At 38.8% G+C, this 25,926-nt stretch overlaps 2 protein-coding genes across 3 annotated transcripts in view; both read left to right on the top strand.

The window, feature by feature from the left end:
* Positions 1-15,278, top strand: part of RLF (RLF zinc finger) — a 68,308-nt gene extending 53,030 nt beyond the window's left edge. For both annotated transcript variants that reach the window (XM_045548145.1, XM_045548146.1), the window contains 2 exons: positions 4,747-4,888; positions 10,147-15,278. In XM_045548145.1, coding sequence (XP_045404101.1) covers positions 4,747-4,888; positions 10,147-14,805 — 4,801 coding nt within the window. In that variant the 3' untranslated portion in view covers positions 14,806-15,278. The remainder of the gene's footprint in view (positions 1-4,746; positions 4,889-10,146) is intronic.
* Positions 15,279-21,574: 6,296 nt separating this feature from the next.
* TMCO2 (transmembrane and coiled-coil domains 2) lies at positions 21,575-24,658 on the top strand. The gene is made up of 2 exons (XM_045548144.1): positions 21,575-21,919; positions 24,258-24,658. The coding sequence occupies exons 1-2, from the start codon at positions 21,677-21,679 to the stop codon at positions 24,573-24,575; spliced, it is 561 nt and encodes a 186-aa protein (XP_045404100.1). The 5' UTR covers positions 21,575-21,676; the 3' UTR covers positions 24,576-24,658.
* Positions 24,659-25,926: the final 1,268 nt, after the last annotated feature.

The raw sequence follows: 25,926 nt of genomic DNA, 5'->3' as shown, positions 1-25,926 counted from the left end.
AACTTTTTTTTTAACCCTTCTATTGTTTTCAAAGGCCTTTTCTTTTTTCTTTTCTTTTCTTTTCTTTTCTTTTCTTTTCTTTGCTTTTCTTTGCTTTTCTTTGCTTTTCTTTGCTTTTCTTTTCTTTTTTCTTTTCTTTTCAAAGTGGGATATTGGAATTAGAATAGCCATAACATGAAAAATTTTACTAGGGAAAATTAATCACAAGAATTCTGTTCAAATAACATAGATTCTTTTGTTAAGCTGGGGGTAAGGAGTATTTGTTTAGAAAAAAATAATCTGTTTTTTTTAATTGAGCAGTAATTTTGATAAAAGAATAGATTTTTTTAAAATGTGACAATGAAGTTGAAATGCAGTAATAAAAGTAGTCAAGCTTATTATTTTTTTTTTTTTTTGAGACAGAGTGTCGCTTTGTTGCCCTGGCTAGAGTGAGTGCCATGGCGTCAGCCTAGCTCACAGCAACCTCAAACTCCTGGGCTTCAGCAATCCTACTGCCTCAGCCTCCCAGGTAGCTGGGACTACAGGCATGTGCCACCATGCCCGGCTAATTTTTTCTATATATATTTTAGTTGGCCAGATAATTTTTCTATTTTTAGTAGAGACGGGGTCTCGCTCTTGCTCAGGCTGGTCTCGAACTCCTGACCTCGAGCAATCCACCCGCCTCGGCCTCCCAGAGTGCTAGGATTACAGGCGTGAGCCACCATGCCCGGCCGTCAAGCTTATTTTTAAACACATATGCTAGAATTTATTCCTTGGAAGCATCATTCTTGAGTGTGGTCACCATGGAAGATAATATTTGAAATGTAAACTATGTAACTGTCACTCCGAACATTTTTTATTTTAGAAATTTCCTTCAACGACATTTACAAACCACACTAAAAATTTAAAAAGCTTCACAGCAGTCGCTATATTGTTAATCTCAAAAGGTGTATCATTTAGCTTATTCATTAACCTTGGCCCCAAAAGATTTTTGGCTCTCTGAAAAAATTAAAGAAGTACTAGAGGAGTGAGCTTCCTGTAGATGTCTAGCAATGGTAACAATTAGAATAGCCATGTAAGTGGCTGGACACAGTGTCTCTTGCCTGTAATCCCAGGCCAAGGTGAGAGGATCAGTTGAGGCCAGGAGTTCAAGACCAGCCTGAGCAACATAGTGAAACCCTGTCTCTACCAAAAAAAAAAAAATCTAGCCAAACATGATGATGCACACCTGTAATCCTAACTGCTCAGGAGGCTGAGGTGGGAGGATGGTTTGAGCCCAGGAGACTACAGTCAGCTATGATCCTGCCACTGCATTCCAGCTTAGGTCACAGAGCAAGACCCTGTCTCAAAAAATTTTTTTTAAATAAAAGACTAACCATGCAAGGGAAAAAAACATTTCGAATGAGATAAAGTATATGTAGACATGTGTCATTACTGACGCTACTTTAAAAATAAAATCACACAGTTGAACTTTGAATCTCCACATTAAGCTTTCTGACAGTATTTGATAGGCTGGCCTTTGCTTTCTGCAATGTCTCTGAGCTTAAATTTCATAGGTTTTACATTTGTTTCTTCAGATATATTTACAAGTCTGTTCTGCCCCAACTAGACTGTGATATAACAGTATGTTATCTAAATCCCAGTTGTTTCCCCAGCTCCTGGTGAAAGACCAACATATGTGTTTTATATAACTGAATTTTGTAGGAAGGAAAAGAGGTCATGGTGATCAATTACTATTGTAGTAGCCTTTTTAAGAGGTTAATCATTCCTTAATTCCACAATGTTTTCTTTGCCTCATTTCTAAAATACCTAAAATATTTAGGTATTTCTAAAATACCTAAATTTTGAGTCTTAGTGTGACATGTTACCTGAACTTCATGCACCTCTTGATATGCAGAGACATAGAGTAGCTTAAAGTTCTTGATTGGTAGCTAGATCCCTGCCAAAATGTGTTTCCTGCTATTAATAGAAATAAATTTCCTTTCTGATTTTTATAAATTTGTGTATTTTTGTTGGTAAGAGCTAGGCAATAGGTTAATTAAAGGGCACAGTAGAACTCTGAACATTGGAAGCATACATACAATGGAATCATTTTCAATATGTTTTTTAATGGTTTTTTTTTTTTTTTTGAGACAGAGTCTCACTTTGTTGCCCAGGCTAGAGTGAGTGCCATGGTGTCAGCCTAGCTCACAGCAACCTCAGACTCCTGGGCTTAAGCGATCCTACTGCCTCAGCCTCCTGAGTAGCTGGGACTACAGGCATGCACCACCATGCCCAGCTAATTTTTTTTTTCTATATATATATTTTTAGTTGTCCAGATAATTTATTTCTATTTTTAGTAGAGACGGGGGTCTCACTCAGACTGGTCTCGAACTCCTGACCTTGAGCGATCCACCCGCCTCGGCCTCCCAGAGTGCTAGGATTACAGGTGTCAGCCACCGCGCCCGGCCTTTAATGGTTGTTTTTAAAAATCACATCATCGAAGTAACTGAAGAAGGATTTGTCCCAATGCATGTATGATGTAGCAGGCTGTAAAATGCTATTAGTTAATGGTTTCAGTGTTCCAGTGCACAGATTTCAATGGATGATTGAAGTGACATCCTTGCCACCCTTACAAGTAACATACTGGTTGTCATAGTTTCAGGCATGTTTATATGTTTGGATGGGTATTAGTTTCAAATCATTGATTTGTAATTATGTAACTATTTTTATAAATACAAAGTGCATGATAAAAATGCCATTTTTAAATCATGCTTATTTGGAGTTAAGATACCTGGAGCCTGAAATACTTAATTTGGAGTAAATCAAGCCCTATTAGGTAATCTGATTTACTGTTTTAATGATTATTTAAGAGACCTTAATTCTCAACCTGCCTTTTATACCACTTTACAGATTTGCCTAGCTTTAAACTTCTAGCAAGTTAGTGAATTTTAGATAATTGACATCATGTAAATTTTTATCTTCATATCAGGATTTACTGGCTTTGATAATTTTGTTCTGTTCAAATAGGATAGATTTCACATACATGTATTTTGACAGATACTGCTCTTTATCTCTGAGCATATATAATTCTTCATTTCCTTTATTCTTTAGAATTTTATACTATTCTCAAAAGTGTTTATTACTTAAGGTGCTTAAATTTGAATAAAGCAATCATGTGACTTTAAAATGAACACTCATCCCAACTTACTTGGCTGGTAGCTCTTTTCACAGTTGGCCTAGCTCAGTTTATACTTCTGGTTAGGAAAGCAGCACCAGTCAAATAAAGACAAATAAATACTTAAAGGCATTTTAAATTAATTACATTTGTTATAGTTTAAATATGCCATCGTTAAATATTATAAGCTTTAATTATATGTCTTTTCAGACACTGTATATTTATTTCCATCTTTGAAGCAAGTCTTATAACTACTTAAGAATTTCACCTTATGAGAGCCCCAGTTACCTCTTTAGAAATATAAGAAAATAAATTCTGTTAAATATATTTACTTTTAGTTCTGTTATAAAAGTAGGTGTTTTCGTTTCTCAAGCTTTGGATTTGTATCCAGCATCCTAGAGTAGTCTATATTATTAATAATAGCAACATAGAATATCAGTATTTTTAAACTGGCTTATGAAAATAATACAGATTTATTAATAAAAATCATTTAACAAATATTACAGTATCCACTGACATATTTAAGAGCCACATTTTTTGAAATGATGGCATTCTCTTCAATTTTGCTATTAGCTTTCCTTGCATTCACTTTTCACATTCTCCTGATCATTTCTATCCTTAGCATTTTTGAGTTTCTGGTGCTTTTCCTTGAGCCTTTTCTCTTAATTGTTAAATTTTTTTGTTTATTTTTTTGTTTGTCTTCCTAATGAGTATTTGTGGGATTCCTGTATTTGAGCCATTTCCAAGAGTGCCTTTTTATTTATTTTATTGATAGTATTTAAGCATTCCAGAATACAGGCCTTAAGTAGTATCATCACATTTTAGAGCTGAAAAGTGCCCTTAAGATCAGCGTATAGAAGTGTATCTTTAGAATCTGTTAGTCATAGGCCAGGCATGGTGGCTCATGCCTACAATCCAAGCAATTTGGGAGGCTGAGGTGGGAGGACTGCTTGAGGCCAGGAGTTAAAGACCAGCCTGGGCAACATATCATGACTCCATCTCTACAATAAATAGAAAAATTACCTGGATGTGGTGGCACACCTTTAGTCCCAGCTATTCAAAACTCAGGAGGCTGAAGCAGGAAGATCTCTTGAGCCCAGGAGTTTGAGATTGCAGTGAGCTATGATGACGCCACTGCACTCTAGCCCAGGCCAAAGAGTGAAACCCTGTCTCCAAAAAAGAAAAGAAAAGTACCTATTAGTTTTTATATATTTTGTTGGTAATATGGTGATGTCTGATCTCTGCCCAGTAGGATAAGGTTTAAATCAGTCAATAAAATTAATTACCATTGTAAAAGATAAAACCTTTTAGAACAAGATGGGATCTAAATAAGTTTTTTTGAATGTCATCTTAAAGGAAGTAGTCTTTTGTTTTTATTTTTCCCCAGACACAAGAAAGAAGTTCAGGAATTTTCAGGGAGAATTCTTAAAAGTTTTACCAGTTTGGAAGGAAGCAATGGTGAATATAACAGCTTTCCATCTAGTTTTTGTTTTCTCTACTGTCAGCTTACTTTCACAGATCAAAAAATGGGGTTGCTTGGGGCAGGGCAGCAAATACCAGTTACTTTAAATGTTTTATCATTACGTCCTTTTTTTTTTTTTTTTAAATAGGGAACTGACTCTCTTTTGGAGTAAACTGCAAAGAAGAATCGACCCTTCCTTAGATACGTTTTTGGAGCGCTGTCGTCAGTTTGGTGTCATAGCGAAAACACAGCAGCATTTATTTTGCCTCATTAGAGTAATACAAACTGAAGTGAGTAATTTATGCTTTCTATGCTGATTGTGTCTAGAGGGAAGAAATGAGTGGAGAGATAACTTCTCAGGCAATTCATTCATTATACATAAGGGGAGATAAGAAATAATGAGGTTTAATAAAATTTTAGAATTGGCCACATCTGGCTATTTCTGCAGATTGACTTCCTATGAATTCACAGTCTTTCTTAATGGGAGGTAGTGAGTTGAAGTGATAGACTGTTTCTCCTAGGTGGAAGGATGATTATGTATCTTGGCTGGCACTTTAACTGCCCTGTATCTACTTTTCCTAGAACCATGTTCTATAATTTATATAGACATGTTTACTTGCTAATTAGCATAATAATTATAAATGAAAATATTATTGTATTTTTATCTCCTTGGGGGTAGAGTGGTACCTTTTCTAGGTTTTGGAGTAATAGAACAATTCCCAAATCAACTGTACACAAGTTGTAAACCTCTGTACAAACAAATAGGAACAAGTTAGGTATTTTTAGAAAATGTCTATTTCCTAAAATGAAATGAATTGCCATATATAAAACCTATTCCTTGAATTCAGCCTTGTAGGGATCTGGGATGAGTCTTATACTGTACTCTATTTTTGTTTGGCCTTGTTTTTAGCCTCTACTCAGGACTGAGCTTTCTGTATACCTGTATCTATAATGGCTCATGGTTATGTTTTATGGGTTACTTTGACAACATCCAAGGATTGTTTATATAAGTCAAGGCACAGGTGTATCTTTGTTACTCCACCCCATCCTCCCTTGTGTAACCGTCTATATCCTGTACTTTATTTGAATAATGTTGATCTAGTCTTCTCCAGGGAAGATAGGAAAAGATAAAACAATTCTCAGAAACAAATTGGGTGCGATCATAGCTCACTGCAGCCTTGAACTCCTAGGCTCAAGCGATCACCTCGCCTCACCTCCCAAGTATCTGGGACTACAGGCCCACACCACCATGCCCAGCTATTTTTTTAAATTTTTTGTAGTGACAGGGTCTCGCTATGTTATCTAGGCTGTTCTCAAACTCCTGGGCTCAAGCAATTCTCCTGCCTCAGCCTCCCAAAGTGCTGGGATTATAGGCATGAACCACCGCACCTAGCCTTGTTCTTTTTTACAAAGATTTTAATTTTGTGCTGCTGTATAACGTATTACCACAAACTTAGCACTTGAAACAATGCCCATTTTTATTAGCTTACAGTTTCGTAGGTCAGAAATCCAGCAAAATATGGTTGGGTTCTCCTGCCAGATTATCACAAGGCTAAAATCAAGGTATTGGCCAGGCTGAGTTCTTATCAGAGGCTCTGTAGAAAATCCACTTCCTAGCTCATTCTTACTGTTGACAGAATTCAGTTCCATGCAGTTATAGGACTAAGGTCCCCATTTTCTTGCTGGAAATCAGCTTCTAGACGTTACACCTTTATTCCTTGCCTCCATTTCAAACAGCAAATGTGCAACAAATCCTTCTTGTGCTTTGAATCTGACATCCTCCCTCTCTGACTTCTAGACTTGGATTTAAAGGGCTGCTGAGTTGATTAGCTCAGACCTACCTGGATAATCTGCCTATCTTAAAGTCAACCAATTTGAGACTTTAATTACATCTGCAGAGTCCCTTTTGCCATAACATAAATCACAGAAATATTATCATATTTAAGTCTAGGGTACTTTCTTCTGTAATCTTTACCTATCATATTTGGTAGAAGGGTAGAGAGATATGGACTGGAAGGTAGAAGCAGAGTGAGTGTAGAATTTGTTTCTAAACAAGAGTCCAGCTTTTTTAAAGAGAGAAGTGATCTAGCCTGTATGAGTTAGGATCTGGTTCTATTGTGAATGGCAGACATCCCACAATAGTAGTGACCTAAAGAAGATAGAAGTTTCTCCCTCTCTCATACAGGAATGTAGTTCAGGTGGCCAGACCAGGTTGCTTTATTGGCTGCATATATCAGAAACCCAGGTTCCTTTTATCTGCCATCAGCACATAGCTTCCATCTTATATTCCAATCCTAGATATAATGTGAGAGTAAACCACACTACAAGACACCTCTCCCCATTCCCCACAAGACACACACACACACATGTATGGCCACATCTAGCTACAACTGAGGCTACGACATATGTTCATTATTATAGATGACTTTATAACCAGATTGGGTGTTCTGGTTTTTTTTTTTTTCCCCGAAGGGGAAAGGGATATTGAGAAGTAACCAGCAACTAGTCACATAGCCCTTGGGATGGAAAAGGTTAATGATGCCAATGAACCTGTGTGAGCATTTGGTCTCTTGCAGAAGGCGACAGTGTATAATGGAGAGGTCCTTGTAATAGTACCTCTTTATTTTCTGGGCTTCAATTTTCTATAAAATCTTAGATCATTACTTAAAAGATGCTTAGAATTGTTGAACCTTGATTCTGTGACTTGAGAAAGTCTTAAGTGGAAGGGATGACTTTTGAATCCAGGTTATCTCTTGAGACTTTAAAATGAGTATGACAGAATGCATGTAGATGTGGTTGTATTTTGAGGTAGAAGGTATAAGAAGGGGGATCATCCTGAATCCAGTTTATTTGGCCACGGGGCCCTTTTTGATGGTTCTGTCGTTTTGGAAATTTAATCCTTTGTCTGATTTGTCTGATTTAATCCTTTCTCTTTAATAATAAAGAAGCTAAAAATTAAAGATGTGTGACTTCTGAGGATCTATATATATACTTAGTTCACAGCAGAGTCAGGACTAGACCATGGGTCTCTTGATTTAATAGCACACTGTAACATAAGATTATTATTTGTAAGTAAGGACACAGAGAACTTGGAGAAAGGTACATTTTAAAATAATTCACAGGTTTGGCTGGACACGGTGACTCATGCCTGTTATCCTAGCACTTTGGGAAGCCAAGACAGAAGGATCACTTGAGGCCAGGAGTTCGAGACCCTGTCTCTACCCCCGCCCAAAAATTATTTATGTATTTATTTACTTGCTTATTTTGAGACAGAGTCTCACTTTGTCTCCCTGGGTAGAGTGCAGTGGTGTCATTGTAGCTCACTGCAGCCTCAAACTCCTGGGATCAAGTGATCCTCCTTGCTCAGCCTTCCAAGTAGCTGGGACTATAGGTGGGCACCACCACGCCTGGCTAATTTTCCATTTTTAGTAGAGATGAGGGTCTCACTCTTGCCTCAGGCTGGTCTTGAACTCCTAAGCTGAAGAATGCTTGGCCTCCAGAGTGCTAGGATTACACACATGAGCCACCGCACCTGGCTTCTACAAAAAATTTTAAAAATTAGCTAGGCATGGTGGCACATGCCTGTAGTCCCAGCTGCTTGAGAGGCTGAGGCAGGAGGATCACTTGAGCCCAGGTGCTGGAGGTTGCAGTGAGCTATAATGATGCCACTGCACTTTAGCCTGGGCAACAGAGCAAGAGGCGCTGTATCAAAAAAAACCCACAGGTTCTCAACAAGTTATTATTAACTTTTTTGGGAAGACTCTGAGGTAGACAGCAAAGAATGTCCATTCTTTCTTAAGCAGACGAATCTGGTTGAAATGATAAAATATGTGAAATCACTAACAATACTTTTCAAAGAAAAATAACTAGACATACCATTATACATTCTGAACAGATATACTAAGAAGTTACTGACTAAAGGAGTGGTGAATAAATTAGAATCAGGATACAGAATGTAGAGCTGAATTTTGAAGAATTGTGGGCGTTTTAAACCAGGAAGCTGAGGGAACAATAGTGGCTTGGCACATTGTATGAGGAGCACATGGAATACAGCCAAGTCAGTTATTAAGCTTTGGAGTCACTATGGGCTGCAAAGTGGTTAAGAACTCAGGCCCTAGAAATAGATTACTTTAAGTTTAAATCCTTGTTCCTCTGCTCACTAGCTGGTGACATGGGCAACTTAACCTTCCAAGCTTTGGGCTTTCTGTCTATAAAATGAGGGTAATGTATACAAAACAGTTTATTTAGAGTAAATGCCTAGTATGTAATAAGAGTTTTGTAAATCTATGGCAATTATTTCTTTGTGTTCCCAGCATTTAGAATGATGACCAGCACAGAATAATTGCTTAGCAAGTTGTTTCCTGATTTAAACAGTGGGATTTACTCTTAGTTATTTTACATGGTATTCTGTTTAATATTTATGTACCAGCATTGTAATAATCACTTTATTTTATCTCCATTTTTATAACAATCTTAGGAGAAAAATCTAATATTACCACTACTATTATCATTTTTCTGATGAAGAAACAGGTTTAGAGGAGTTAAGAACTTGTCGCTGTAGTGGAGCTGGGGTCAAAGGCAGTTAAACTCTGACTCTAAAACTATGGTTTTAGCCACTGCATTTTACACCACTCTGCCATATGATCCTGCCTTTTTTTTTTCTTTTTCTTTTTTTGTAGACATAGGGGGTCTTGCTATGGTTGCCCAGGATAGTTTCAAATTCCTGGCCTCAAGCCTCCCAGTGTTGTAGGATTACAGATGTGAGCCACCGCACCCAGCAATCCTGCTTTTCTTTGCTCATGTTATTTAGACATTTCATTTCCGCCTCTCAGACACAAGAATTATCTTGTATGCACTAATCTTTTATCACATATGACTAGTCTTCTTCCTGATTTTTGACTAGTTTCCAAGAACTTGCTACCATAGAACAATTTTCTGATTTCTGTTGGTTTTCCATGTAAAGCTGAGATTCAATACATCTGTGACTATAAAGTACTAAATTCTTTCAGGAGTAAATGGAGAGGATCATTTATTTTAGCTTTGGGGTTTTAAAAAAAAACGAATGTTCGTGATACATGGAGTTTTTAAATTTAATTTAATCTCAGATTCACTTCTATACCTGTGTTTCCTCTTGCCCCTGTTTATTTAAACCCTATCCTTTCTACTCAGCTTAACACCATTCTTTTTTTAATCCTGCAGTGACCTTATTTATCTTGAATTCCTTTGGATTCATGTGCATTTATTGTTTGTACATTTGGCACATAAATAAGCTCTTTGGGAGTTAGGGACTGCTTTAATAGGCAGTGCTTTGTAAAGTTGGATCCTCTGTAAATGTACATGGTTGTTCATTGTTGTAGCAGCTAAACTAGTCCTTTGCATGTTGAGGCAAGAATTTATCTAAATGTAACTCACATGAAAGATTTAAGATAAAATGTAAGAATTCTCTAAATTAGCCTCTTTGAGAGGCTAAAATACCTTATAGCAAAAGTTATGTAACATTTCTGCATAGGAAAAATATAACTTTTTTATTTTTATTTTTTTTCAATAGGCAAAAGATGCTGGTCTTGGGGTGTCAATTTTACTATGTGTCAGAGCTCTTCAACTCAGATCAAGTGAGGATGAGGAAATGAAGGCATCAGTTTGTAAAACAATTGCCTGTCTTCTACCAGGAGATTTAGAAGTTAGACGAGCCTGTCAACTTACAGAATTCTTAATTGAACCCAGTTTGGATGGATTTAATATGTTGGAAGATCTGTATTTGCAACCAGATCAAAAATTTGATGAAGAAAATGCACCAGTTCCGAATTCTCTTCGATGTGAGCTCTTACTAGCTTTAAAAGCCCACTGGCCTTTTGATCCTGAATTTTGGGACTGGAAAACTTTAAAACGACACTGCCACCAACTTCTAGGACAAGAAGCCTCAGATTCTGATGATGATTTAAGTGGCTATGAAATGTCTATTAATGACACAGATGTTTTAGAGTCAATCCTCAGTGACTATGATGAAGGTAAAGAAGATAAACAATATAGAAGAAGAGATCTGACAGATCAACATAAGGAGAAAAGAGACAAAAAACCCATTGGCTCTTCTGAAAGATATCAGAGATGGCTTCAATATAAGTTTTTCTGTTTGTTATGTAAACGGGAATATATAGAGGCCAGGATTCTTCATCATTCTAAGATGCATATGGAAGATGGGATTTATACCTGTCCAGTTTGTATTAAAAAATTCAAGAGAAAAGAAATGTTTGTTCCTCACGTGATGGAACATGTTAAAATGCCACCAAGCAGAAGGGACCGCTCTAAAAAGAAATTACTGTTAAAAGGCTCTCAAAAGGGTATTTGTCCCAAGAGCCCTTCTGCAACCCCGGAGCAAAATCATTCATTGAATGAACAAGCCAAAGGAGAATCTCATGAATATGTCACATTCAGCAAATTAGAAGATTGCCACCTGCAAGACAGAGATTTGTACCCATGCCCTGGTACAGACTGTTCCCGTGTATTTAAGCAATTTAAATACTTAAGTGTGCATCTTAAAGCTGAACACCAAAATAATGATGAAAATGCCAAGCACTACTTGGATATGAAAAATAGAAGAGAGAAGTGTACTTATTGTCGACGACATTTCATGTCTGCTTTTCACCTGCGAGAGCATGAACAAGTGCATTGTGGTCCTCAACCTTATATGTGTGTATCTATAGACTGCTATGCTAGGTTTGGATCAGTAAATGAACTACTTAACCATAAACAAAAACATGGTGATCTGCGTTATAAATGTGAATTAAATGGCTGTAATATTGTTTTCAGTGACTTGGGACAGCTTTACCACCATGAAGCACAACACTTTAGGGATGCATCTTACACATGCAACTTTCTTGGCTGTAAAAAGTTCTATTATTCCAAAATTGAATACCAGAATCACCTCTCAATGCATAATGTTGAAAGTTCAAATGGAGACATAAAGAAACCAGTGAAACTTGAGGAGTCTGCAGCAGGTGAAAAGCAAGATTGTATTGATCAGCCCCGTCTACTTGACCAAACTGACAAATCACAATTACCTGAGGATCTTCTCTTCTGTGCAGAATCAGCTACTACTCAAATAGATACAGAAACTGCAGAAAACCTGAAAGAAAACAGTGACAGTAATTCTAGTGATCAGTTAAGTCATAGCTCTTCAGCTTCAATGAATGAAGAGTTGATTGACACACTAGATCACTCTGAAACCATGCAGGATATATTATTATCTCATGAGAAAGTCTTTGTGCCCTCCAGTTTAAAAGAAAAATGTTCCAATGTGGCAGTTTGTTTTGATGGTACTAAGTTTACCTGTGGTTTTGATGGCTGTGGTTCCACATACAAAAATGCAAAAGGAATGCAGAAACATCTACGGAAAGTTCATCCATACCATTTCAAACCCAAAAAGATAAAGACAAAAGATGTCTTGCCCTGTTTGGGTAATGAACATAATCAAACAACTGAAAAGTTTGATGCAGAAACGAAACCCAGTTCAGATACAAATAGTGACTCCCCAGATGAAAGTCTAGATCACAACATTCATACTAAATGTAAACGAGAACATCAAGGTTATTCCTCAGAAGCCTCCGTTTGTGCTTCTAAAAGGCCATGTACAGAGGATACCATGTTGGAACTTCTGTTACGCTTGAAACATTTAAGCTTGAAAAACTCGATAACACATGGATCTTTCTCAGGGTCATTGCAGGGGTACCCATCCAGTGGTGCTAAGTCTCTTCAATCAGTTTCATCTACTATCTCAGACCTTAATTTTCAGAATCAAGATGAAAATATGCCAAGTCAGTACCTTGCACAGTTGGCGGCTAAGCCTTTTTTCTGTGAGCTTCAAGGATGCAAATATGAATTTGTGACCAGAGAGGCTTTGCTAATGCATTATCTTAAAAAGCATAATTATTCAAAAGAAAAAGTCCTTCAGTTAACCATGTTTCAACATCGGTATTCCCCATTCCAGTGTCATATTTGCCAAAGGTCATTTACGAGAAAAACACACCTTAGGATTCATTATAAAAACAAACATCAAATTGGCAGTGACAGAGCAACTCACAGACTATTGGATAATGAAAAATGTGATCATGAAGGCCCATGCTCAGTAGAAAGGTTGAAAGGTGATTGTTCTGTAGAACTTGGAGGTGATCCCAGTGGTAACTCTGATAAGCCACACTGTCACTCTAAAAAGGATGAATGCAGTTCAGAAACAGATTTGGAGTCATCCTGTGAGGAAACAGAAAGTAAAACATCAGATATTTCATCACCAATAGGCAGCCATAGAGAAGAACAAGAAGGAAGAGAGGGAAGAGGTAGCAGGCGAACTGTTGCTAAAGGAAATTTGTGCTATATTTTGAATAAATATCACAAACCATTCCATTGTATCCATAAAACTTGCAACTCCTCCTTCACCAATTTGAAAGGCTTGATTCGCCATTACCGAACTGTACATCAGTACAACAAAGAACAATTATGTTTAGAAAAAGACAAAGCAAGAACCAAAAGGGAACTTGTCAAATGTAAAAAGATATTTGCTTGCAAATATAAGGAATGTAACAAACGCTTCCTGTGCTCCAAAGCTCTTGCTAAGCACTGTAGTGACTCTCATAACCTAGACCATATTGAAGAGCCTAAAGTACTTTCTGAAGCTGAATCTGTGGCAAGGTTTTCTTGTAACCAGCCTCAGTGCCCTGCTGTTTTTTATACATTCAACAAGTTGAAGCACCACTTGATGGAGCAGCATAATATTGAAGGAGAAATACATTCAGATTATGAAATTCATTGTGATCTCAATGGCTGTGGCCAGATTTTCACTCATCGCAGTAATTATTCCCAACATGTATATTACCGACATAAGGACTATTATGATGATCTCTTTAGAAGTCAGAAAGTAGCAAATGAAAGACTACTAAGGAGTGAGAAGGTATGTCAAACAGCTCATCCTCAGGGGCATGAACATCAGACTACCAGGAGATCATTTAATGCTAAGACTAAAAAATGTGGCTTAATCAAAGAAAAGAAAGCTCCAATTAGTTTTAAAACAAGAGCTGAAGCCCTCCATATGTGTGTGGAGCAGTCTGAGCACACACAGTACCCCTGCATGGTTCAAGGATGCTTATCTGTGGTGAAGTTGGAGAGCAGCATAGTGAGGCATTACAAACGTACCCATCAGATGAGTAGTGCCTACTTAGAGCAACAGATGGAGAACCTTGTTGTTTGTGTTAAGTACGGTACCAAAATTAAGGAGGAGCCCCCTTCTGAAACAGATCCCTGTATAAAGAAAGAAGAAAATAGAAGCTATGAATCAGAGCACACAAAGCACAGCCATTCCCCGGGTGACAGTAGTGCACCCCTCCAGAACACTGATTCCTCTCATCCAGGTGAAAGGGATGGAGGTCAGAAGGGGTGTATAGAAAGCAGCCCAGTATTTGATGCAAATACTCTGCTCTACCGGGGAACTTTGAAATGTAACCATAGTTCAGAAACCACTTCTTTGGAACAATGTAATATAGTTCAGCCTCCTCCTTGTAAAATAGAAAATTCCATACCTAATCCCAGTGGAAATGAAAGTGGGTCTTATTTCGCAAATTTCCAGCTGCCTTTACCAAGGATCAAAGACTCAGAAAGTGGGCAGCATAGTTCAGGGCAAGAAAACATTGTAAAAAATTCAACCCATGTCCCAAAAGAGAATTTTAGGAAGCATTCACAGCCCAGGTCATTTGATTTGAAGACTTACAAACCTATGGGATTTGAGTCTTCATTTCTGAAATTTATTCAGGAAAGTGAAGAGAAAGAAGATGATTTTGATGATTGGGAGCCTACAGAGCACTTAACATTAAGTAATTCTTCACAGCCCAGTAATGACTTAACGGGGACTGTTATGGCAAATAATATGATGAATGACCATGACCCTGAAGTTGACATACCTCATTCTTCTGGTGACTCTACAATTCATGAGAACCTGACTGCAATCCCACCTTTGATAGTAGCAGAAACAACAACAGTTCCTTCCTTGGAAAACCTGAGGGTCGTACTGGACAAAGCATTAACAGACTGTGGAGAGCTTGCCTTAAAACAGCTTCATTATCTTCGGCCAGTGGTTGTTCTTGAAAGATCTAAGTTTTCCACACCAATTTTAGACTTGTTTCCAACAAAAAAGACAGATGAGCTTTGTGTAGGAAGTTCTTAAATAGCAATTTTGTTTTAGAAACAGACTGGCTCCAACACTGCAACATGGGGACAATTGCCAACTCGAACAAAGGCTGAGACCCAGCCACACCATTGTTTAGGGTAGAATAGGCTGTGTATTTACATGAATGTATAATATCTATGTCAGCAGTATTGGCTGAGTCCATTAGCTCTCCAGTTGGTTTATTGATTGGGTTTTTTTGTTTGTTTATTAAAAAAAAGAAATGGAACTGTACTCTTGTTTGGTGCTAATTAATACATCAAAATATACTGGGGCTTCCTTTTTCAAATTAAGTGTGCATGATTGTATATGAGACAAATACTAAGGTCCCTGGGTGGGAGGGCTAGGGAAAGGGATATGGAGTTCTTACTTGACTTGAATGTGCACCTGAGGGTGCTTTGTGTAATATATTGTATACTACAGCATCTTATATTTTTTGAGTTGAGTTTCAATAAATTACAATTTTTCACCCATTTCTTGTTTACTCATAATGAGTTTTCATGCCACGTGTAAACTGGAATTGCACTTATTTCCTGAAATGTGCAGTCATGTTTTACCCCAGTAATTTTTCATTTCTTATTAAACCATTCAGATCAAGTTTTTTTTAATAGCTATTAAGATTTTTGTGGAAGAAAATCTGAGATTGAGTAATTAGCTTTGGGAGTCAAGATTGCTCCCAAAGGAGGATATCCAGAAGTTGGCCAGGTAGAAAGGAGAGAGTATGGCAAGCAAAACATGCAGGGGATGGCAAATGCGGAGGCATGAAGGCTTATTTCCAGGGAACTACAGATAATTTAATATGCTGACAGTAAAAGGAGAGCAATAGAAAGCGGTGAAGTTATTGCAGAGATAGGCAGGAACCAAACCATGAATACTAGGAGTTTGGACTTGAGTCTATAGACAGCTGAGAGCCTTTGAAGGATGTTAAAGCAAATTTTAATTTGCATTCAAATTTTAATTTATAGATCACTTGAAACATGGAGTGTGATTGTAAGAGCTGAGAGTGATAGTAGATAAGACTGTTGAAGTAATTGAGGCAAACTTGTGGAGGGGTCTATACTGACACTTGCAGCAGAAGGCAGAGTAGATGAAATCAAGGAGACAGGAGTGTTGGGGCTTGGAGAGTGAAGAAAAGGACTTGAGGAAACAGTTAAGGCAGTAATACCAAAGGAGGAATGGGTATTTGGGAAGAAGATGAAAAGCCAAGATGAGTTTGGGTTTTGGATATGTTGAGTTTCAGTGGACAGTGGGACATCTTTGTTTAATAACAGGGATAGCAATACATTCTTTTTTTTTTTTTTTTTCTTTTGAGACAGAGTCTCACTCTGTTGCCCGTGCTAGAGTGCCATGGCGTCAGCCTGGCTCACAGCAACCTCTAACTCCTGGGCTTAAGCAATCCTTCTGCCTCAGCCTCCCGAGTAGCAGGGACTACAGGCATGTGACACCATGCCCAGCTAATTTTTCTATATATATATATATTTTTTTTAGCTGTCCATATAATTTCTTTCTGTTTTTAGTAGAGATGGGGTCTCGCTCTTGCTCAGGCTGGTCTCAAACTCCTGACCTCGAGTGATCCTCCACCTCGGCCTCCCAGAGTGCTAGGATTACAGGTGTGAGCCACCACGCCCAGCCAGCAATATGTTCCTATAAATACAGTAGCTTTATTGTCTGTTCCTTGTCAAGTTTTCAACCAGTTTCATTAGCTAGCAATATGAAATGACTCAAACACACAGTTGACATTTCTTTCTCATCCCTGCGGTTAGGATTTCAAGAGTTCCAGACCATTCCATTCTCTACTTTTACCCAGAATTTTCTAGGTTCATTGTCCCCCCCCCCCATTTTCATTTGCATATGTGTGAGAGAGGTGGGGAACTGTGGAAAAGGAAGGTTTTGATTAGTGTTCCTAGGGGCATTCCATTCCCAATCTGTCCTCTCTCAGTCCCAGATTGCCTACTTCTTTGGGTTTTTTGTTTGTTTGCTTGCTTTTTTGTTTGTTTGTTTGTTTTCTAAGACAATGGCATCATCATAGCTCACTGCAACCTCAAATTCCTGGGCTTAAGCAGTCCTCCTGCCTTAGCCTCCCAGGTAGCTGGGACTACAGGTTCTAGCCACCATGCCTGGCTAATTTTTTCTGGTTTTTTGGTAGAGAAAGGGTCTCCCTCTTGCATAGGCCGGTCTTGAACTCCTGACCTTAAGCAGTCCTCCCAGAGTGCTAGGATTGATTATAGGTGTGAGCTACCACATCTGGCAAGGTTGCCTACTTCTGAGCTGAGCTGCCAAGTTCATAGTCTTGGGGGGCATAGTCATTCACCAAATAGATAAGCACATACATATTTAAAAACATACAGGCTGGGCACGGTGGCTCACGCCTGTAAACCTAGCACTCTGGGAGGCCAAGGCGGGAGGATCGCTCGAGGTCAGCAGTTTGAGACCAGCCTGAGCAAGAGCGAGACCCCGTCTCTACTAAAAAAATAGAAAGAAATGATTTGGACAGTTAAAAAATATATATGTAGAAAAAATTAGCCCGACATGGTGGCACATGCCTGTAGTCCCAGCTACTTGGGAGGCTGAGGCAGTAGGATCGCTTGAGCCCAGGAGTTTGAGGTTGCTGTGAGCTAGGCTTACGCCAGGGCACTCTAGCCCAGGGAACAGAGTGAGACTCTGTCTCAAAAAAAAAAAAAAAAAAAAAAAAACCCATACAATTCCAGGTGCTTTGGGAGACAGAAATACAAAGTAAATTTTCAAGGCCTTCATGGAGCTTAAACAAAAGGTGAAGGAGGGCTGGGGTAGCTCAGAACATTGTTACTCAAAGTGTGGTAACGGCCAGCAGCTTGGGCATCACCTAGGAGCTTGTTAAAAATGAAGAATTTCAGGCCCCACTCCAGACCCTACTGGACCAAAATCTGCAAGATCTCCGGATGGATCATACGTAGGCATAGAAAAGTTCTAGAAGCACTGGCCTGGAATACAAAGTGGGAAGTACTGTGAGAATTCAGGGTAATTATGCTTTTTAGCACTTTATGTAAAATTATATTGTTGAGTTTTCATAATCCCATGAAGTAGGTGCTGTTATTATCCTTATTTGACAGACAAAGAACTTGAGATAGAGACAGAAGTGTCTTGCCTTGCTGACACAAATAGAGATAGAGCCCAGTTTCCAATCTCTTCTGACTAGAAGAAAATCAGGGAGGGGCACTTAATGTGAAGGAATAACAGATGAAAAATTGCAGGTGGTATTTGAAGTACCAAAAATACCAGTTCTGCAAACTAAATGTATTTGTCTTTGACAGTGAATAGTGGGCCAGGCATGATGATGGTGGCTCACACCTGTAATCCTAGCACTTTGGGAGTTCATGGCAAGAGGATTGCTTGAGGCCAGGAGTTCGAGACCAGCCAACATATCCCATCACTGCTGAAAAAAGGAAAAAAGAAAGTGAATAGTGGGAAATAAGACTTGAAGTGTAAGTAAAAGCCAAGTCATGCAGCTCCAACTCCGTAGTCATGCATTCAGTGTTAACATTTCTTTGTTGAATATAGAAGTGGGAAACTGGTGCATTTTGTTTCTGTGAATAACTTGTAACCTACGAAAAAGTCAAATTTTCTTCCTTTCTGAAAGAAAGTTCTAAAAGTCAGAAAAGTTGCTTTCCCCCACCTCCCATCTCAAGGTAAACTGATACCTCTTGGCTTTATACTACTGATTTATACCGTATTATGTAATGCTGGGTCTAGAAAGTGGCTTACACTGCTCTGGTCTGCTTGGTCTGCACCTGCAAGAGTGGACTCTGACAGACTGCATTTGGAGGTCTGAATCACTTTGAGGAAGGTAAGTAACCAGGACAAGAGATTTTAAAACCTGTCAACATGTATTTGGCAGGTTTAGCCTGGAAAAGAGGACCAGAGGCATAGGAAAGCTATCTGAATGTTAATAAGAAGCCAAATATTTACTAAGCACATACCATCTGCTAGCCCCTGGGTGATAAGAATGTTGAATAAGACTCAAATATTTAAGTTTCCCGTGTCATGGAGATTTAGAGTCTAGTAGGAAAGACAGACAAACAAAACACTACAAATAATTAGTTAAGTAAAAGTGACAGGAAAAAAGCACTATGAGATGGGGACCTAAAAAAAGACAGGAAAAGCTTCCTTGAGGATGATATTTAAACTGAAACTGGAAAAACTGATAGAAGTTAGCCAGGCAATAGCTGTGTGCAGTGGTGAATACCTGTAGTCCAAGCTACTTGGGAGGCTGAGGTGGAAGGATCACTTGAGCCCAGGAGTCTGAGGCTATAGTGCATAATGATCGTACCTATGAATAGCCACTGCACTCCAGCCTGCGCAAAAAAAAAAAAAATCCAGGCAGAGGATAATCCAATTACGTTCAGAGGCTTTGTGGTGCAGCAGCTTTGAGTGTTGGTGACATTGACAAGACTACTATAGTTGGAGCTGAGAGAATAAATAAATAGAGGGAAAGGAGGGAAGGTTGGATAGGTAAGCAGGGACCAGGTGCATGTATTTTGGTGTCCTATAACCATGTTCTAGATTTTGAATTTTGTTTGAAAGGCAACAGAGAACCTATTGAAGGCTTGAGAGGTAGGCATTGCATAAATCATTAAGTACTAATGGTGTGATGTGGGAGACTACTAAGTGGAAGTGACTGAGTGACAGATGGCTAGATGGCTGGATGGCTGTATAGATGGATGGATGACACTATTGAAGGTGAGCTGAGATGCCTGCCACAGACAGTGATAAATTCTTCATCATTGGAGGTGTTCGGGTATCCAAGAGGGAAGTCAAAAAATAAATGGGTTTTTTGGACTAGATTCTGTTTGAAGCACCTTATACTCTTGAGATTTACAATACCTTGTATTTGGTCATAAATCTCACTACTACTAATAATGGCCCTTACCTATATGTGTGGCATGGTTTTTTACACAAATTATCAAATCTTCATTTCAGCTCTATGAAGGAGGAATTATTCTTGCTTTACAAATGAGTGTGTTAAGCTTTAGGTAAATAACTTGTCCAAAGTACTAAGTAGAGCCAAAATTTGAACCCAGATCCATCATATTCCCAGTACTTATCTTAACAACTAATCCATACATGCATCTACACAAATATAATAGCCACTTGATGAATGAACAGTTTTGGCTATAAAGATATTTACATTCATTTAAAAATACTTATTTTGCCTACCATGTGCCAAGCACTAGGGATACAGTAGTCAATAAAATGTATATGGTTCCTGTCTTCCTTGAGTTTACAATAGTCAGGGAAGACAGATATTAAACCAAAAATTGCACAAATAACTATAATTGTGTTATGCTTTGAAAGTAAAGAATAAGGTGCCATGTAACCCTTCACCTCATGTAATCTAGTGTAGGGAGTCTTGGGAAATAGTTTTCACAATCCTGTCTTTCTCCAAAGTGTTTCTAATTTTATCCATTCTTTAATAGTTTCTGACCTGTGCTTAAACTATTATAATCAAATCTCAAGTCTTATCTGAGTAACTTTTATTCCTTGCTAGAAGTGATTCTGGCCATAGTCACTAGTGGACTATGGGTTTTACATTACCAGCAGTCATTCGTAAGTCAGTAAGTCATTTCACCCTAACACAGGTACTATATTTCCAACAGCATTCTAGACCCCATTTTCTGAATGTGCCCCTGACACCTCAAGCAACATACCACACCTCCGTTTCCTGCAAGAACAAAATAGTTATTACTTTTCCAACAGACTTCTCTATTCCTGTTTTTTCACTCAGTCAACCAGAGTGAACAAATTGGAACCTGTGGTGTCTGACTTCTATATCTTAACCTTATATAGCATCAGACTATTAAAAAAAAATGTTGTAACTGATCCTTTCTTTCCTTCCTTACTGTGCCCCTTCTCTTGGTGCAAACTCTTTTGGATTCTTGCTGTCTTTGTAATCTGATCTCACAATTTAGAGTATATACCTGTATGTGAACTATCTTTTTTCATGAATGCTTTCTGAGAACTGACCATACATTTTATTTTTATATCTTCATACTTCCTTGATGAGTTAGACAGATGCTAGTCAGTAAATAATTCATTCAATAACATGTCATATAGGTTACAGTGTAGCATGCTACTGTTTCCCAAGTGCTTAGAATTGATACCATTTGTTCCTAATACAAACCTTGTGAAGGGGGTGAAATCTCCATCTGCAAATAGATAAGCAAAGTGAGGCTCAAATACATGAAATGCCTTCCGAAAAATCATAATTTCTAAACAACAGTGATATATGAAAGGGGAATGCTAGAAAATGATCCATTAGTAACTTCTTTCCATATTTACCAAGTAAACCACTGTATAAGAAACCCCTCTTTAAATACTATCTCCTCAAATTTCTACTCCACGTCAACACACTTCGGTTTATCATTTGTCATGTGAAAATAGCTGCTATTCATTTCACGGAATTGTTGGAAATATTCTGTATCTACATTGTTCACATGTGGCTATTTAAAATTAATTAAAATGTAAAATGCAGTCCCTCTGCTACATTATCCACATTTCAAGTGACTAGTGGTTACCACTTTGGAAAGGACAGATATAGAACATTTCCATCATTGCAGAAAGTTGTATTGGATAATGCTGTGCCAGAGCTAGGACTAGCCAAAGACCAGAGAAAGCAATGTGCATGAACTGAAAACCCAGGCCAGTGGCTGGTTGGTTTCCAGTGGGAAGATTTACTGAGTGAGGGGAAGCAAGCTGATCTTTGGAACAGTGACATCACAAAGCACAGCTCACAATGGCTCTGGAACACCTAGGCTCCCAGGCCACTCCCCCTAACTCTTATCTAGATTCCTGAAGCCTCTGCCCATGTAGTTCCTGGAGCTGCTGTCTTATTAAAATGCCACCATCTTCACCTTCATCTGGTACCTGGGACAGCCTGTTAGAGTCTCTCTCTCTGAGCACAATATGGAATTGGATACAAGCAAATGTTCTGGGAGAGACAAGTGCGCCTCAGCAAACAAATCTGGGGGTACTAGATAATCTTGCTCCGACTGTGCAAGCCATCCTGGGGATTTCCTTTCTGATTGTGTTGGGAATAGGATTATATACCTTATGGAAACGAAGTATTCGATCAGTTCAGGTTATACTCTTTTGTTTCAAGAAATTTAAATAGTTATAAATTGAAATTTGATTAGTTCTCTCTCATATTGCTGCCACCCAGATTTAAGACCGTGCAGAGGAGCAAAGGTGAATGCTTGTCTTTTTAGTTGGTGGAAACTAGGTTATCCTTGAAAACCTCCACCAATTAGGTTTGGGGCATAAAAATGCTCTTTATCACAATGGTCTGGCTTACTTGTTATAATAAAATAGATCAAACTAGTTCGTAACCTGAGAAAGCAGCTTTACTCTCTAATTTGATCACTTATTCATCTTTGAGTGCCTACTATGTTTATGGTATAGGCACTGTCATATAACTGGGATCTTGGATATGGCCTTTATGTTCTTACTATGCCATTGCTCTGTAACTGATAAGGAGGCATATGTATTCACTAAGTCATTACAATGTTTTCATTATTGTGTTTCAACAAGATAAGTCTCCATAAATATACAGGACCTTTTTTTGGGAATAGGAATTTAACTGGCTGAGATTGTAAGAAACATTTAGGACTTTACGTACTTCCATTTAATCACCAATAAAAATTGTTTATTTACAACATAGTCAAACTGCCTTGAGAATCCCAATTCCATGAAATAGATGGAGCTTATTTTCACATGACAAATGAAGAAACTGAAGTGCACTGAGGTTCAGTAGAAATTTAAGGAGACAATTTAAAGAGGGCTTTCTTAAAGAGTGATGAGTTTACTTAATGCAGTCAGAAGTTCTTATTGGATCATTTTGTAGCATTCACTTATTTTCTTATGTCACTATTGTTTAGGAATCATGGTCACAGGCCTTTTTCTATCTTAACCCGTCAAAACTGCATAGGCCAGGTGAGGTGGCTTATTCCCGTAATCCCAACACTTTGGGAGGCTGAGGCAGTAGGATCACTTGAGGCCACGAGTTCAAGACCAGCCTAGGCAACAGAGTGAAATCTCAAAAAAACCAACGAACCAACCAACACCCCCCCTCCCCCCCCACCACCACCACCACCCCCCGCCACCGCCAATCCTGCAGAGTAGCCAGGGCAGGGATCATCAGATTCTCATCTCCATTTTCTAGGTAAGGGAGCTTTGTTATCACCTGCCCAAGTTCACATAGTTTGTAAGAGCTGACAAAGCTGAAGTTTAAATCCAGTTTTTAGTATTCCAAATTCAGTTCTCCAAAATCTCATTTAATGTAAACCAGCTGTCCTAAATCCTCAACAGGAATGTGTATGTGTATACATATACATATGCACACATATTTTAATTAGCTAATTGAATGTAAGGCAAGAAAACAAACTCTTATCTAATTCTGAGTTTACCTCAATCAGTAAGATGGGCTTGCAGCCCTCCAGACAGCTCAGCCAAGAAAAAGAGGTAGTATAACAGAGTGGTTAATAGTTTAGTCCCTGAAGTCAAACTGCTTGGACTTAAAAAAATCTTTGTTGCACCACTTGCTCTGTGACCTGAGAGCTGTCACTTAACCTCTAAGCCCATTTCCTTATCTGTAAGATTGACTTGCTAGCAGTGCTTCCCTCCTAGGGTTGTTGTGAGGATTAAAGGAGATATTGTATGTATAAAGTTTAGCACATATTCAACATGTAGTGCTAGTTATTATAATAAGGAAAAAATGATTGGTTTTATTCTTATCCTGGCAGGAATCTGTCCTAGTATATACCTTAAAAATTTTTTTTAACAGGATCTTGCTATGTTCCCCAGGCTGGAGTGCAGTGGCTATTCACAGGTGCCATAATGGCACACTACAGCTTCAAACTGGCCTCAGGTGATCCTCCCATCTCAGCCTTCTGAGTAGCTGGGACTACAGGTGTGCACCAATGTGCCCAGCTCTGTCCTAGTATATTTTGAAAACTTTTCCATGACCAGGAAATCCAGTTTTTCAGACTGTTTAGAAGTATACTTAGAAGTAAGAATTCCTGGATTTCAGTCTGGCCTCTACTATGTATGACCTTGGACAATGACAGGGTCCAAACTGGAAGGTATATAAATAATTATCCATTTATGTTTTTTCCTGCATAAATAGGTCATGCATAGGCAAGGTAACTTCTAGCCCAGGATGTGGCAGACATTCAGCAAATGGTATCTATTATTATAGTCTTAATTAATTAATTAAATGCAAATAATAATCCCTGACCTGCATCTCCTTCAGTTTGTGGTAAAAAATCAAAGGATAAAATAGGTGTGAAAATGTTTTTTTAAATGGAAGCCTTGGCGTCAGAATGAGGAATTATTATTACTCTTTGTTTTGCATCTATAGTAAATTGTGGCATTTCACATGAATAAGCAAGTAACGCTCAGCCTCTGTTGTTTCATTTTAGAAAACATTGTTGTTTATAATCACACTCTACAAAATTTACAAGAAAGGCTCAGATTTTTTTCAGGCTTTGCTAGCCAACCCAGAAGGGAGTGCTTTCCAACTTCAAGACAATAATAATCTCTTCCTGTCCTTGGGCCTGCAAGAGAAAATTTTGAAAAAACTTCAGATGGTGGAAAACAAAGTAAAGGACCTGGAGGGGATGATCATTGCCCAGAAACCTGCTACAAAGAAGGAGTGCTCCTCTGAGCCCTACTGCAGCTGCTCCGACTGCCACAGTCCCTTGCCCACATCAGGGTTTACTTCCACATCTGAAATGTGATGGACTCCAGTCTTTTCCAGAAAAGCACTGTTTCCCTCATGTGTGCAGTGGTATATCAATAAAGACAGAGAACTATATTGAAATGACCCTGCAAGGACTGGCTCTCTATTTAGTAGGGTAGATCTACTTGTGTGGTGGGGTAATGTAGGGTTATAAATGTGGCAGTTAAAAATGTCTCTGGGACTGTGGTGCTCGCTCAGCAGGCTGGAGAGCATACGCAGCTGTATCAGAACGGAGAGCCAGACTGGAACTGAATGGGTGGGGAAAGAAGAAGGGTGGTCAGGGACATGGCCTCGAGGTCCATGTGGAAGGGGTTGGACTGGATATAATAAAAAGCAGGAAAGTGCTTTGAGTGCTGTGCTGTGGGCTGTCCTGTAGAAGTAGGCTGGCCCCTGTGCTGGTCCTTGGCCTAAAAGTAAATATGTGGCCCAGGGGTCTCCTGCATTAATTACTCAAAGGTGGGCAATGAATATGAAGTAGACCAACATAAAGGAGACTGTTTAATTTTACCCAGCTTTTACTGATACCTGTTGTACGCTAAGCATTGTAACAATGCCTGAGACTCTGCCTCAGTGTTTCAGGAGCACTCAGTTTGACTGGATGGACAGGTAATTTCAGAATGGGCAATTATAATACAGTGGGGTCATATCATCTTGAACTGAAGTAAATTCTCCTTGACAGGGAAGAAAAAATGGAAGCATTCTACTCAATGAATGTGTACCCAGATGAGAGACACAGAGAGAGAGAGATGGCCTACTGGGAGGTGGCAGTTCTCTCAGCAGGTCTCAGATTCCACAAACCTTATAGTGTGTGCACTTTTGACACAATAAATGTGATCACGGCCATTTGAAACACTTTGTAACTATTTGGCACCTGAGTGAAATATTTCTTTTGGTGAGCAAATGGTGATTTGTTGCCATTCTGGAGAAAAATTGGCTATGCTGGTCAGCAAGAGACAATAGAGCAATCTTCCAAGTGACTTTTTCCTAAGGGATTTCCAAGGGTAATTTTGACCACTTGTAATTTCTGCCTGGTGCCCTGGTGTTAAAATGCTACCCCTGTGTAAGATGAGACTTCATTGTACAGTGTACCAAGTGCAAAAAACAGGTGGGTAAACACAGGGTGGGGCCAGGAAAGTCTTTGCATTGAATTCTCCCATAAAGGATAACATACGCACACAATGAAATGGAAGGTATTCCCCTTGTGGGATCATCATGGAGGTACACATAAAAAGGATGGCTTAGCTGGGTATAGTGGTGCACGCCTCTAATCCCAGCTACTTGAAAGGCTGAGGTGGGAGGATCACTTGAGCCCAGGAGTTCTAAGTTACAGTGAGCTATGATCAAGCCAT

This window comes from Lemur catta, chromosome 3 (assembly GCF_020740605.2).
Source record: "Lemur catta isolate mLemCat1 chromosome 3, mLemCat1.pri, whole genome shotgun sequence".
Lineage (NCBI taxonomy): Eukaryota > Metazoa > Chordata > Mammalia > Primates > Lemuridae > Lemur > Lemur catta.
The sequence above is the reverse complement of the archived record's forward strand: the minus strand, read 5'-3'. Positions and strand labels throughout refer to the sequence as shown.

What these genes read in the sequence shown, in the direction of transcription:
- TMCO2 (XM_045548144.1), top strand. Translation starts at nt 21,677, where the DNA reads ATGCCACCATCTTCACCTTCATCTGGTACCTGGGACAGCCTGTTAGAG. An exon ending in GAAGTATTCGATCAGTTCAG is followed by an intron (nt 21,920 to 24,257) that starts GTTATACTCTTT and finishes GTTTCATTTTAG; the next exon opens with AAAACATTGTTGTTTATAAT.